Source organism: Oncorhynchus kisutch, linkage group LG22 (genome assembly GCF_002021735.2).
Source record: "Oncorhynchus kisutch isolate 150728-3 linkage group LG22, Okis_V2, whole genome shotgun sequence".
NCBI lineage: Eukaryota > Metazoa > Chordata > Actinopteri > Salmoniformes > Salmonidae > Oncorhynchus > Oncorhynchus kisutch.
This window is the reverse complement of record NC_034195.2, coordinates 3,444,756-3,460,909: the sequence shown is the minus strand read 5'-3', so window position 1 is coordinate 3,460,909 and position 16,154 is coordinate 3,444,756. Positions and strand designations below refer to the sequence as shown.

General features: G+C 41.3%; 1 protein-coding gene across 5 annotated transcripts in view; it reads left to right on the top strand.

Moving 5' to 3' along the window:
• The first annotated feature begins 697 nt into the window (after nt 1-697).
• Nucleotides 698-16,154, top strand: part of LOC109867123 (GRAM domain-containing protein 4-like) — a 37,984-nt gene continuing 22,527 nt past the window's right edge. The window contains exons 1-3 of one of the 5 annotated variants that reach the window (XM_020456054.2): nt 698-898; nt 7,862-8,069; nt 9,872-9,995. In XM_020456054.2, the coding sequence (XP_020311643.1) occupies nt 7,905-8,069; nt 9,872-9,995 (289 nt within the window). In that variant the 5' untranslated portion in view covers nt 698-898; nt 7,862-7,904. Of the gene's footprint in view, nt 899-7,610; nt 8,070-9,786; nt 9,996-16,154 lie in introns of those variants that run through there. The other 4 variants (XM_020456056.2, XM_020456055.2, XM_031801630.1 and 1 more) reach the window with 4 other exon arrangements.

The following is a 16,154-nucleotide window of genomic DNA, read 5'->3' as shown; positions in this document are numbered from 1 at the left end:
TGGCTTCCTGTAAAGGCAAGGGCTGATTTCAAGGTTTTACTGCTAACCTACATTACATGGGCTTGCTCCTACCTATCTTTCCGATTTGGTCCTGCCGTACATACCTACACGTTCACTACGGTCACAAGACGCAGGCCTCCTTATTGTTCCTAGAATTTCTAAGCAAACAGCTGGAGGCAGGGCTTTCTTCTGTAGAGCTCAATTTTTATGGAATGGTCTGCCTAGCCATGTGTGAAGGTGAATGCAAAGGCACTGGAGCGATGAACCACCCTTGCGGACCTATTATGGGGGCTGAGTCACTGGCTTACTAGTGCTCTTCCATTCGGTCCCTAGGAGGGGTGCGTCACTTGAGTGGGTTGAGTCACTGACGTGATCTTTCTGTCCAGGTTTGGCGCCCCCCTCGGGTTCATGCCGTGTGGGAGATCTTCATGGGCTACACTCGAGAATCCGGATTGGAACACCTCCCATAGGCCTACGTTTTCGGAGAGGTGAAAATGCCCCTTTCCACTCCCCTCTACAATATGAATCTAAAGTTTTTAAAAATTCCATCAACGGTCATGTAGTTGACTCTCAGACAAGCATGGCTTCACTCAAATGAGTTCGGCTAGAGTCCTGGTGCTAGCTGGGATTACAATTGATGTTTACTTTGTGTCAAATTAACTAATTGTTTTCTTTTGCTGAATTTATATAACAACAGTCCAACCTTGTTTAGCATCATCTAGTCAAATTGCATCGGTTTGCATCAGTTTCAATGGGTGACTTTTAATTTGAAGGCGAACCGCCGATTCCGCTATTGTTGTCCACAGCACACTGGTCTATGAAACACTGACAGGTGAGAAAGGGCGACCGACGGACTAACAACAGCGTTAATGAAACTTTTTTGCTGATTTCGTTATGGGTAAGAAACTTTCTGACCGGTTCTTATTTATTTAACCTCAGTTCTAAGATCAACAGGCGCAGTCCTGTGCAATTTCTCGTGGCACCAAAATATATTGGTTTAATTCGATATCAGGCTCTCATTCTGCGCTCATAGAGAACATGATATTTTCACAACGTGTTTTGCCCTGACCACATTTCAAGTTTTTGATAGAATTCTATAATTTAGCCTAGCATAACCTACTGTTAATGTCTTATATGTACCATTGCCTCCTTTTACTTTTGTGTTAGCCAGTACTACGACTAAAACTGGCTACTTTTGTCTGCTTTACAATATTTAAACAATCAAACGTTACACTGTAACAATGTTCTTCAATCAAGATTAGCTGGTGACGGCGCAACATCGTATAACGAAATGATGTTTGTACATGTGTTTCTACAAACCCTCATCCAAACGTCTTGCACTTGAACGTTCGGATTTTTACATTTCATTTTACAGTGATATGTGGCGATGTAATCTGCCCAGCAGCTACATAATTCAGTCTGTTGGCCCATTTAAAAACACATAATGACCTTTAACAAAGACAGTACAACCTAAAGGACCAAACAACATGAACCATACTGCCACTCTGTCATTAATATTTATAAGTTTATTGATCTCCTGTTCAGGGAGTGGTTCTTAGTGTGTTGCACCCAATGGTATACATTTACACTAGATCACTAAAAGGGGTGCAGTTTTGAACCCTACGCGCCTCCATAAGAAAAATAAATCCCATCAATTCACTAACTTTGTACATTGTAACGCAAAATATGCAGATTTCAAATCTGATTGCCGCCTAAACTTTATTCGTTCACTTAATCGGTCTCTCTCCCAAAGACGATCTATTGCCTCAGTGAACTGACTGTCTGTGAATAGGGCTTCCACAGGCCACCTCGTGAATGACCACATTACTGGTTAGAGATAGTGGGCACTTTTGTAAAATAAGCTATTTTTATTTAGATGTTGTTGATCAGTACAATAAAACAAGCTCAATATCTCACTGCATGCACACACCTGTTGGCAGGGTAGTCTAGTCGGTTAGAGCCTAGGACTAGTAACCGGAAGGTTGCAAGTTCAAATCCCCGAGCTGACAAGGTACAAAATATGTTGTTCTGCCCCTGAACAGGCACTGTTCCTAGGCTGTCATTGAAAATAAGAATTTGTTCTTAACTGACTTGCCTAGTTAAATAAAGATAAAATATTGAATATGCATTCAACTGTATAATGAATAGGCCTAGGCTTGATTTACCCAATAGAAATGTACCATTAAAATAAATTATCACTGTTACAAAAGTCAAATTGATTATATGATTTATTCATTTATTCACATGGCTGTCACTGAAAAATGTTGACGTGTAAAATTGAATGATATTGAACTATATTAATATTCCCAACGATTAAACAGAGCAGAGTTTCTCTCTGGCTCAAGTGCCATTCTGTGATTTTGGTTAATATGCCTTTTTTGCCATGGTATCGTGATAGTATTGAAAATCGTGATACCAAACCCGGTATTGATGTAAACATTTTGGTAATGTGACAACACTGTCACATAAGATCTTTACATCTTCCATGATAAAGTCATTGGATTTGTGAGAGACTGTAAAAAAAAAGTTGCATTATGCTCCCTTTCCTCCTGATCAGAAACTTGTTGCCAGGACTGAAAATAGGGTAAATCCATTTGAATTCAACCACTTTTTGTCAGCATTCATTTTGATTTAAACAACTTTCCATACATATTTGCTCATGGAAGAAGCAGTCAGAAATGTACTTGTTGGACCAGAATGCCAAAACATTCAGTGGGTAAAGGTGCTCAAAGTTGACCCATTTTTCATACCCCACCATACCATGCGACATTCATGTCTTCATCACTGTAAAAGATAAACGGTTGATTGATTATCATTTAAAAGCATAGTGTTCTCAAACAATTGGAATATTTCTAAAAAAAAATATTTGAATACATTTTTTAAAATCTTTAACATCAATTATCTAAACACACGTATTTTCAGATTCACATGCAGTTAATTCGGAAAGATACTACCGCCACCGTGCTTCACCTTAGGGATGGTGCCAGGTTTTCCTCCAGAAGTGACACTTGGTTTTCAGGCGAAAGAGTTCCTTCTGGCCACGATACCATAAAGGCCTGATTGGTGGAGTGCTGCAGAGATGGTTGTCCTTCTGGAAGGTTCTCCCATCTCCACAGAGGAACTCTGGACCTCCATCGGGTCAATGATTTCTCAGTTCGGCCAGACTGCCAACTCTAGGAAGAGTTTTGGTGGTTCCAAACTTCTTCCATTTTTAAGAATGATGGAGGCCACTATGTTCTTGGAGACCTTCAATGCTGCAGGCATCTTTGGTACCCTTCCCCAGATCAGTGCCTCGACACAATCCTGTCTCAGAGCTCTACAGACAATTCCTTTGACCTCATGGCTCGGTTTTTGCTAGACAAGGTGTATGCCTTTCCAAATCATGTCCAATTTAATTGAATATACCACAGGTGAACTCCAATCAAGTTTTAGAAACAACTCAAGGATGATCAATGGAAACAGGATGCACTTGAGCTCAATTTCGAGTCTCAAAGCAAAGGGTCTGAATACTGATGTAAATAAAGTATTTCAGTTTTTTTGTTTGTTATACATGTAAAAGATTTCTAAAATCATATTTTCGCTTTGTCATTATGGGGCACTGTGTAAAGATTGATGAGAATGTTTTTTATTGAATCCATTTTAGAATAAGGCTGTAACGTAACAAAATGTGGAAAAAGTCAAGTGGTCTGAATACTTTCCGAAGGCACTGTATGTTGTAGCGTAGACCATATTTCACATCATCTGAGGTTTTTTGTGTTGTGCCCGTCATTATTGGAGACACAACATGCTCTTGAGTACAGGGTGGGTTTCATTTCAATCGTATAAATAGAATTCATAGAATGGACCTATCCCTTCAGACCACTGCAATTTAGCTGGTATACCATTGACATTTTTATTGAAATTTTTACCACACCCACCATTGAGCATTAACTTAAATGGTCATGTCTATTCTATTATCCATATTTCTATGATTTCAATTGGTTTCCTATTGAGTTTGACAGTATAATATAAAACGGATATTTCCATTCAAGTCAACATTCTCTGATGTGTGGACACCCAACCTTGTTTGTGGTAGCATTTGAAAGTAGAAATGTAAATTTCTTCCCAATTTTAGTACATTTATCAGTCAAAACATGACACCCACCGTGCATTCAAGAGTGGACACAACACAAAACCTTAGATTATGTAAAATAGGGTCTAAGCTACAACATATGGAAAAAAATCAGAGTTGAAGCATTTAAAAAAATAATTGCTGTTAAAAGTTTAGAAAATTACAATTTGTATTATTAAAAATAAATAAAAAGATTCTTCCAGAAATTATAAGATAGTTTGACAACCCTGTCTGTAAGCTTTTTACATGATATCAAACTCAACCCTTTATCTTTTCCAGTGATGGTATGGTGGGGTATGGCATTCAGGTCCAGAAAGTTACTTTCTGAGTACTTCTACAATGGGCAAATATCTATAGAATGTATCATTCAAATCAAAAGGGCTGCTGTCAAAAAGTGACAGAATTCTAATGGATTTACCCTATAGGCTTAGAGGATTTTAGTCTTCTCATTGCTCTGTTTACTTTGCCTTTGTGTACAGACACAGCCATCACACCTTTCTGCTCATGATTTTCTCTGAATCGGGAGGGCTTAGCTTCATATGTCAAACCCCTTAACTCAGAAAAGATTAATGGTTAACCTTAGTCCATTCCTAGACTTTAGCATCTATACATGAAGATATCTTCTGGCTGGGGGAGTTTTTAAAGGGCGATTGCACTTCCTGATTTGGCCTTGTTTTTCATCAATGCTCATCTAGAAATCCTTGCAGCTATGACAACAGTCAAATGAGACTTGTCTCGAGGGTGTGGTTTGATGTGGTTGTTTCTTGGGTGTGTCTTTGGCATTCAATCACAACAAACAAGACCAGTAGTGAGGTAAGCTAATCTAGCTTTGCTATGGAGAGAATTAAGTTTTGAAGTTGAGGACTTCTCCTCTCCAGACTGATTCACCATCTCAAGATGGAAAGCTAATTCAGTTCTTGGTGAAATACTGCACCAAATATCTTAGTTAGATGTAAAATTGCGAGACTAAGATCTCCTCCGCAAAACGTCAAAATTAATGACCGATTTCTTGAGTTAGATTAATTAGATTAATTCGGACTTTTGAGAAAGTGTATACTAGCTACGGCATCTCAAAATGGACAAACAGTGTTTATAGTGATATATATATATATACCAGTCAAAAGGTTGGACACTCATTCCAGGGTGTTTCTTTATTTTTGACTATTTTCTCCTTTGTAGAATGATAGTGAAGACAACAAAACTATGAAATAACACATGGAATCATGTAGTAACCAAAAAAGTGTTAAGCAAATCAAAATCTACGTTATATTTGAGATTCTTCAAAGTAGCCACCCTTTGTCAGTTTTTTTGTATGTGGTTTTGTTATATTTTTTTACACCTTTTTCTCTCCAATTTTGTGGTATCCAATTTGTAGTTAGTCCTGTCCCATTGTTGCAACTCCCGTATGGACTTGGGAGAGGCTAAGGTCGAGAGCTATGTGTCCTCCGGAAAAAAATAAACAAGCTCTAAAAACACGACTGCTTCTTGAAACAATGCTCGCTTAACCCAGAAGCCAGCCACACCAATGTGTAGGAGGAAACACCGTACACCTGGTGACCGTGTCAGCGTGCATGCGCCCGGCCTACCACGGGAGTCGCTTAGAGTGTGATGGGGCAAGGACAACCCGGTCGCGGCTAGCTGCGACACAGCCAGGATCTGTAGTGCTGCAGCTAGCACTGCAACCTTAGACCGCTGCGCCACTCGGGAGGCTTGCAATTTATTTTTATTTTTACGCTGGATAAAAGTAGAGACAGCTTCAAAATGGTATGTCATGGGAAAGTAATTCTGCTTTGAAAGTTGATAAACTTGTAACCCCACTTTTGAGAAAATGGCCCTTGAATGTTTTGGTACGCCTACTGGAGTGCTACTTTGTCTAGACCTATTCAACATTGTTGAACACCCTCTTAAGCTTTAGCCCCGCCTGTCTCTTTAATGATTCACTTGTGAGGCCATGTGCTAAACAGAGGGAGTAAGATAGTCTTGAACTATTTGTTTGTTTACGATACTAAAAGTGGTTTAAGTAGTAGCCTACAATATGGGAAGAACTCCAGGTAAAAAATACACTCTCTAGTCCTGCTGCTTGTTTACAGAAGACGTGCTACACCTGTGTGTAAGTGTACTAGGGAAAGAAGTGTAGTGGAAATGTTTTTGTCGGCTGGAGTCACACAGCAGTATGGATCTGTGCAAACCTGCTTCAGCAAGTGTATCTTTTTTATTTATTTGAAAGATTCTTGCTGATATGAAAGATAAGATCCATATGTTTCAAAAACCTTATCGCCAGCAATGATTATGAAACGATTAAACAGAGGGTCGGGATTGTATTTCACATGGTTCCACCAGTAAGCTGTGCTTATAGTTGAGAACCTTTGGGATTTGGATTTGATTTATTAGGATCCCCGTTAGCCGACGCCAATGGCAACAGCTAGTCTTACTGCGGTCAGACACACAACGAAAAAGACATTACAGGCCAAAGACTCCAATTTACATACATTTAAAAACATTAACATGTGTTACACATACAGTGCATTTGAAAACTGCCATGCACTGTCAACTGTGGGACCTTATATACTGTAGATGGGGGGTGTGCCTTTCCAAATAATTTCCAATCAATTGAATTTACCACAAGTGGAATCCAATCAAGTTGAAAAAAGTACAATTGTTTTGTTGACATTATCAAATAGTTTGTCAACCTTTTTTGTAAGCTTATATATCAAACTCAATTATATCAAACTCAACCATTTATCTTTTCCAGTGATGCAGACATGGATGTCTCATTGTATTGCGGGATATGCAAAATGGGTGAACTTTGGGCACCTCTATCTCCTGAATGTTTTGGCATTCAGGTCCAAAAGGTATATTTAACCAGGGGCAAATATGTGTGTTCAAATCAAAAGGAGTGCGGTCAAAATGTGATTCAAATGAATAAGAATGACCCTCCTAAATTAAACCTCGTCTTATAAAGGGTGCCTAGTCTCCTAATAAATGATGCAAGTTGGCCATGTACCACATCTCTCTTTCTCCTTCAACCTTTTTCTCTTTTCCACTCTCTTTCAATCTCACTCTCTGGGCAGAGGCTAAAGGGTCCAGCGCTCTGTCTGACCTACATAGAGTAAAGAGATAATGCTGGAACGACCCAGCCCTAAAATCATTGCCCAACTCACCCACACCGCCTCAGTCACATTGGTCTCACACCGCTCTGGCCTTTGCTGGTGCAACATGTTTTGGGGAAAGAATAACATTTAGAAAAATAGATTCTAGATGAAAAGGGATCGAAGTTAAGGAGGAAGAAATAGACATTCTTCTTGCCCACCATTTGGATTTCTGAGCTTGAACTATTTATTAATCATTAGTTATAAAAGAGACATGAGGGGTGCCATAATGAAGCTGGGGGGGGGGGCTGAGTGCAGGGAAAACGGTCACATGTGGCTGTACTGATAAGGGGAGGAACCATTTACTTAGCTCCCTGCCTAGCAATGATGATGCAATGTTTAGCGATAAGGAGGAGACTGCACCCAAAGTGTGTTTTGTATACTACCACGGGTGGAACCATGTCTTTGTCTGTTCAGCTGTTGGATCCTCTGGGAAGAATAAACTTGGTTTGAGCTTTCATAGTGTCTGAGTATTTACTCTGATCATTAGAACCTAACAATGACAATACAATGCCTTATGGAGACACATCCTGGTCAGTGAGTTGGCGGTACAATATTTTATTCTAACCACCTTTGTCTTTCTTCCTTTTTGTCCCTACAGGGATGCCATACGCCATGTTAAGATAAAGACGACTGTGTTTAACATGCTTAAGCGGTTGGACAAAATCCGGTTCCGGGGCCAGCGGACAGATGTGTTTCTGGATCTGGGCGACTCGCCCAACACATCTGACACTGAATGTAGCGAAGAGATTCTGATGAAGCCTCGGCCCTCACTTGAAATGAAAGACACTGAAGAACTGCAAAACCCTGTAAGTGAATATCAGTATTAATAGAACCACAGAAATGGCATCTCTTCAGACTCTTTCACTTCACTAATTCTCACTGAAACAAAACCGATATTTGCCTCCTAACTTAGTTTGGAATCTTCCAGATCACTTTGTTAAGTCTACTCACCCGCCATGCCAAGGTGCCGCTTCCATTTTCGGGGAGGAGGGGGTTTAGCCAAAATGTCCCCCCTTTGATACATGGCTTTCATGTTTATTCAACCCCCTTCCTGTTGATGTAGTTCAATCAAGCGAGGATGGAGAGAAAGACTTAACAACCGCGGTCTGCATCACTGCAGGCAGAGCTTAGTCAAACTACACATGTGCCAAGGCCTACCGCCAACTCAACATCCCTGAACACATTAGAAGAACAGCTATATTTTTCATCTTACTATTTCATTTGACTGCATATTCTGGTGCGTTGATGTTCATATTTTTGTGGAGAGAGGTTGATCAAACGGCTTGATCTTTGAAGATCTACTCAGAGGAAAAAGTTTTCCCCATTTAACACCGATCCAAGTCCCCATGAGTTATTTGATATCATTCCACACGGGGTCAAATTGATTGCGTTCTTTATGAAGTGTCCAAAAAAAGCTCAAAGTTGTTGACAGATGCACACAAAAGACGTGAAAACTTGGCACTGGTGCGAATGCTCAGCTAGCCGATCTGGTTCCTAAATATCAAGACCCAACTTGCACGTCGAGTCTAAATAAGAGAAGACAGTTGGAGATGTTGATCTTTTTAGGGTGGCTGTGTCTCAAACAAACTACACGCCTGTGTACAGTGGAATTAGAGCTTCAACACAGCCCCTGTAATGTCTAACCACCGACGTCTTGGTTCTGGGAAACTGGGCTTCAGCCAGTTCAGTACTGTACAGTGACACATTTTGTTTGCCTCTTGGGCTTGTTCTCGTGGAAACAGGAACAGTGTGGTTCTTCTCACTCTGGTTATTTATCATAATCTTGACACCTTTGTCATTAAGTTTTAATTGATTTATGAACTTGTGTCAAATAGCCGTTCCAGATGTATTTACCCGCGTAGCAGGCCTGGCTGTCATTACTTACCACTTTTGATGCACTTCAGCTCTTTTCTATCTAATTAACTTTGAGGTCTAATTTACACGGATGGAATACATTGAGGTACATTACATTTGTCAGCTAGTAGACCTATTGAAATGCGTCACTGCTTCTCCGGGTAAATGGCGCAAAGAGGGACAGAGTTAATGTCCTTCTATTATTCTCATCATTTTACAAGTGGCACTATTGCAATCTGCTATTGCACTGATTTCTCCCCTTCCGAGCGGTCTCTCCTTCTGCTGAGAGGATGTGAAATGAAATCTGCTTTGCCTCTCCCAGCTCTGTTGTCTGAGTAGTGTCGTACAAGTTGGCACTAGTGGCTATCTCACTGTGGCAGTCCTCTCTCTCTCACACACTCACTTTCTCAATCTTTCTTCTTGCGCACTCTCACCATCTCAATCTCCTTTGTTTCTCTCTTTGTCAATCTTTTTTCCTCTATCAGTGTTTTGGGTCATGATACTAGGCATACAGGATTATACTGCTGTTTTTGAGCCAGGCTGGAGGGTACAGGGAGAAACTGTAGGGTGAAATGAAGTCTTCTGCAGTCAGCTTGCCTCCATTTGTTTGTTTGGGTGTTTTGTGTGCGTTTGCTTTGCGATATCAGAATTTTGAGGTTCTGTGTGCAGGTGTTTTGAACCAGAGACTACGGTAGCTCACATCGGCAAGGAGGTTGTGCATCACCCCTGGATTTGTGTGTTTGCCCACATCCAGGCTGGTCCAGGGACACTTACGATGCCTGCTGCAGCCATCCAGGACTACCAGAGGGCTGAGACAGATCGACTCAACGACTTGAAAGGCCACCTGGAAATTGCCTTACTGGAAAAGCACTTCCTACGTGAGTACTGCACTTTATTCTTCAACCTAGGTGATAGTTTGTCAGACCTCTAGCCGGAAGTCTTTGATTTAAAAGGGATATCATCACTTTTGTTGGTTGATTGCCAATCTTCACAGCAGCTTTGGATATCTGTCTTTCTTTCCTGTCCTGGTGTCTGTTGGGGCATTTTCACACATGCAGTAACAGTCAAAAGTTTGGACACACTTTCTTTATTTCATCAAAACTATGAAATAGACATCAAAACTATGAAATAACACACATGGAACCATGTAGCAACAAAAAAAGTGTGTAACAAATACAAATATATTTTAGATTATTTAAAGTAGCCACCCTTTGCCTTGATGACTGCTTTGCACACTCTTGGCATTCTCTCAGCCAGCTTCATGAGGTAGTCACCTGGAATGCATTTGAATTAACAGGTGTGCCTTGTTAATTTGTGGAATTTCTTTCCTTAATGCATTTGAGCCAATCAGTTGTGTTGTGACAAGGTAGGGGTGGTACACAGATTATAGCCCTATTTGGTGAAAGACCAAGTCCGTATTATGGCATGAACAGCTCAAATAAGCAAAGAGACATGAAGGTCAGTCAATCCGGAAAATTTCAAGAACTTTTAATGTTTCTTCATGTGCAGTCGCAAAAGCCATCAGGAGCTATGATGAAACTGGCTCTCATGAGGACCGCCACAGGAAAGGGAGACCCGGAGTTACCTTTGCTGCAAAGGATAAGTTCATTAGAGTTACCAGCCTCAGATTGCAGCCCAAATAAATACTTCACAGAGTTCAAATAAAAGACATCTCAACATCAACTGTTCAGAGGAGACTGCGTGAATCAGGCCTTCTTGCTCGAATTGTTGCAAAGAAACCATTACTAAAGGACACCAATAAGAAGAAGAGACTTTCTTGGGCCAAGAAACATGAGCAATGGACATGAGACTGGTGGAAATCTGTCCTTTGATCTGGAGCCCAAATTTTTCCAACCGCCATGTCTTTGTGAGACGCAGAGTAGGTGAACGGATGATCTCCGCATGTGTGGTTCCCACCTTGAAACCTGGAGGTGTGATGGTGTGGGGATGCTTTTCTGGTGACACTCTCAGTGATTTATTTCGAATTCAAGGCACACTTAACCAGCATGGCTACCACAGAATTCTGCAGTGATACGCCATCCATTTCGCCATTCTATTTTGCGGTTAGTGGGACTATCATTTGTTATTCAACAGGACAATGACCCACAAAACACCTCCAGGCTGTGTAAGGACTATTTGATAAGGAATGAGAGTTCTACATCAGATGACCTGGCCTCCACAATCACCCGACCTCAACCAAATTGAAATGGTTTGGGATGAGTTGGACCGCAGAGTAAAGGAAAAGCAGCCAACAAGTGCTCAGTATATGTGGGAATTCCTTCAAGACTGTTGGAAAAGCATTCCTCATGAAGCTGGTTGAGAGAATGCCAAAAGTGTGCAAAGCTGTCAAGGCAAAGGGTGGCTACTTTGAATAATCTAAAATCTTTAAATATATTTTAATTGTTAAACACTTTTTTTTGGTTGCTACATGATTCCATATGTGTTATTTCATAGTTTTGATGTCTTCACTATTATTCTACAATGTAGAAAATAGTCAAAATAAAGAAAAACCCTTGAATGAGTAGGTGTGTCCAAACTTTTGACTGGTGCTGTATATGTATGTATTTCTGAGCTCGAGTTCGAATCAGTTTGTTTTATTTGTTACATTGTATTTTTGTCGTTTGGTTGGTTTCAAATTGCCAAATGAACTAAAATGCCTAAACGAAACCACGTGTTCATGTAAGTCATTTTGTTTATTGGGCAACAATGCGCACTTTAAATCCATCTATAATATCATGGAGCATCACTTTGTGTCCCAATCGTATTACTTCAGCTTTCTCTTCCGACTACAAGCGGGAGGGAAACGGCTCAATAGCTGCTCTAACTGCGACATGCCGTGAATATGTGCTTCGTTTGATGCGTTCCCGAGTGCGGATAGAGTGTTCCCACCAGTTCAAATGGACAAACTAAAGGGGGTAAATGCACTAGAGTGGGAAGAAATGTTTTTGGGTGTGAAAGCCCCCTTAGTTGGTAAAGTCACTGGAATTTGTATAAATTGTGTTTTTCTTACGTTTGGGCCGTTATTGTCATCCTACTCGGGCATGTGTCAATACATTTCGCACATTGAGGAGATCAAAGTACAGAAGAGGTGTGTGTGTCCTTCATCAGCCCTTCATCTTGGATGCAGGATGTGTGTGTCAGCAGTGTGTGTCTCATTGCACAGCCTATTGACCTCTGTCTAGCACCAAAGGGTACTATGGGAATGATCTCAATCTCCAAATGTACTTTTGCTGCTCTGCTAAAGCACACGTGTAGTGACTCTAGGGTGAAAAAAAAAGGTGAGATTCCAGATTTCCGTGTTGTCACAGTTGGTATTGAAGTTGATAATCCAATGACAATGACTGGGAGAGCGTTGTGCATTTGCAATGCGAATGTTGTTTGTCTGCCTTGATTTGAATCCTGGTCTGTAACTTGTAAGGGCTGGGAGAATGTTTTATCATGAGCCTTCAGGAAGGTGGTAAAGTCCTTTAAAAAAAATTCTGCTTTGAGTCAGTAAGACCTGCAGCTCCGGGACGTGTTCAGGATTGGTGGTGTTGCATTTCACTGTGTTGGCAAACCTTGTTTATCAAAGTGACCCAGCCTTTAATTTCAATTAGTGTGTCAGCAGGACCAAGAGATTACCCCTATGCTGATCAGAGAATGGTTAAAAACACACACACACACGGACGGACATACGCTACAGTAAACGCAATCGCTACCAGGAATTACCAGTTACATTTAAACACACCGACCACAGCCATTGTGTTTAACACACACATGCACAGCACACACTGCAATGCTGATTAATTGAGGCCAATCTGCCCCGCGATCAATACATTAGTCTAGCAGACAGTCCATGTTGTGATATCATCATCCTCTACAACGGAAAAAGACCGAGGCATTTACCAGCCTTTTGAGTTGGATACAATTGACAGATTTAATAGTGCTGTAAGGGACCATTTCCCCTAAATAGCTTGGATTTCACTCTCACGGTCGGTCCTTTCACACAACCTGCGACAGGAAGAGCCTCGAGAGCCAGGAATGTGTATTTTAATGAGTTTTTTCCCCCCCTTGCTTGCTCTCTTGATGTTTAAATCCTAGAGGCCTCCGCACTTACCACCTGCACTGACTCTCTGCACCTTAACACACATGCACCCACTTACACACACGTGTGCGCGCGCAAACAATTTAAACACTTGCCCCCCCCCAATCCCCTCTTCCCTGATACATGTGTACATTTTGTACTCTAAAGTGTGCCTTCCTGTATTATACTTATGTAACAAACAAAAAAAGATTCTACTGATCCAAGGACTTTGTTTGTATTATCTTGTTTAAATCGAATTGCTTTTGCGAAGGAACCTGCAAGGAAGCATTTTGGGAGGTGTGTACCATGTGTACCCTGTACATATGACTAATACAACTCGAAACACTTTACGATTGTAAATAACGTGAAGCGAGGTAATCGTCCACTATGAGTGCGGAGGATATGCAAAAGTCAGACGAGGACCTTCTTACTGTGCCTGTGTCTCTGGTCTGATCCGCTGGTACAGAGACCGAAGGATAAGAGGTCTCAAACAGTTAATTTCACAGCAGTAGTTACTTCAGAAACATTCAGCGTGGCCTCTCCCTTGCTCTTGGCAACTATTAATCTATGCTGGCTAGAAACCACAACGCATTTTTTTTATAGTCTCCAATTCCAACCTCGTCTGTTCACTGGGCGCGTGTAATCAGGGCTACACTTAAGAATGAGAGATTGGTAGCAGTAGTATGATGTATTTTACTAGGCATTAATTCTGCCTATGTTTGTGGGAACACTGTTAAAGTAGTCCAGGTTCTGTTGTACATTTTATGTAACAACTTGCCCCCAGAGAAATGGGTATGTTTATACAACAGCGAGTGTTTTCATCGTCCAATAAGGCTATATCTAAAATGTGTTTAATTATCACTTGAGCTAACGGTTGGTAGGTACTAAAGCGGTTGTACCTCCCAGGTGCCCTGTATTTGAGGGCCAGCTTCTGTCTTTAGAGATCAGAGGATGGGGTGGTTGTTTCCAGTTTACTCTGCTAGTCTTTGGCTCCAGGCCAAAACAAGTCACATGGGTCACACCTCCTCCTGTTTTACATTGTGAAATGCCTGGATGAGGTTACATAGCGATACCTCAGGAATGTCTAGGCCAGCCTGTAGACGTCATTCCACTCGCTGTTTCCTTGTTGTGAGTCATTGCACAGGGTGTTCGGTTTTCTTAGGGAAAGTATTAGTGTGAGGAGATGCTGCATGTCCTGGATGGCATTAGTCCTTTGGCTCACTTTTTATTTTATTCCCACTCTTAGACACTGACTCTGGGACAGTTGGTCATGGTTATATGATCCCCCCCGCCCCCCTTCCCCATCTACCTAGGGTGTGTGAGGATATAGCTAGCTTTGAGTATGATGTGAACCTCACACAGAACACTATTGAAAGTTTACAGGACTTCAACCTATTAAGCATTGCATCATGGAATTGGATATCTAATTCAAACAGTGTAACAGGAGTAAAATACCTCTGTTTACCCTGGCATTCCTTTCCCTAGCCTGGCAACATATCCATTAGCTAAGTGTTAGCCAGTGATAAAGATACACAGCACCTCCCTTACCATAGGTGTCCCATGATACTGGCGCTGAAAGATTTACTTGAATACGATAAAAGACGTGAGCGACCTCAACAGCGCGTTGGAGATGCTAACATAAATTGTTGTCTTGTGTTTGGCAGCTAGCCAAAACAAGGCACTGTGGGAAAGAAGAAGCAAGGAAGTCGGAGAGAGCGAGAAGCTGGCCTTCAAATACGGAGAACCTGGGAGGTACAACCGCTCTCTGTGACCGCCGGTAACTTCAGGACAAAGTTGACGACAAATACAAAGTTACCAACGTCTTTGCAATGGATACAAACCAGCGGAAAAAGATGCTTCCAATGAAAACCTGAGATGATTAAAATACAGTAGACAGATTTTACAATGTATTAAGTGCCCTCAGGCCTCTACTTTACTACCACCTATCTATGACACAAAATCCATATGTACATGTGTGTGTATCGTGCGTGTGTTTGTATGCATGTGTCTATGTGTGTGTCGCTTCACAGTCCCCGCTGTTACATAAGGTGCATTTGTATCTGTTTTTTTAAATACATGTTTTTACTGCTGGCATGAGTTACTTAATGTGGAATAGAGTGACGTGTAAGTCATGGCTCTATGTAGTACTGTGCGCCTCCCATAGTCTGTTCTGGACTTGGGGACTGTGAAGAGACCTCTGGTGGCACGTCTTGTGGGGTATGCATGGGTGTCTGAGCTGTGTGCCAGTAGCTCGGCACATTCAACATGTCAATACCTCTCACAAATGGTGATGAAGTCCATCTCTCCTCCACTTTTGAGCCAGGAGAGATTGACATGCATACTATTAATGTCCCTTGACTGCACGACCAAACAGTAGTGCTGGTGCGTCAAAACTAGAGCCTGTAGGACCTGCCTTGTTGATAGTGCTGTTGAGAATGCAGAGCAGTGCTTTATTATAGACCGAGTTCTCCCCATTTTAGCTACTGTTGTATCAGTATGTTTTGACCATGACCGTTTACCATCCAGGGTTACTCCAAGCAGTTTAGTCTCCTCAACTTGCTCAGTTTCAGTCAATTGAGTTCTATTTTTCTACTTGTAGGCTACCGTCTGTAATTTGCCTCAATATATTTCATGATGTGTAGCCTAACGTGCGCAATGATTTACCAAATCTTGATTTATTGCATTATTATAGGGTAAGCAATAGAATACGCCGCATCAGTATTTGCAAACATAGGTGATAATATCTATCTAAAAAAAATATCAGTTCCCATAGAACAGGCGTAGGCAACCCTGGTCCTGGAGTGCAGCAGATTCTTATTTTAGTTCCAACCAGGCACCGCATCTGATTCTACCAATCATCAGATGTGCTACTTGGACAATGTCAGTGACTGGTTAAAGACTTAACCAGTTTGTCCAGGTGCCTTTGACAGTGACTCTCCAGGAGCAGGGTAACTGTTAGGAATATGTGGCTGAG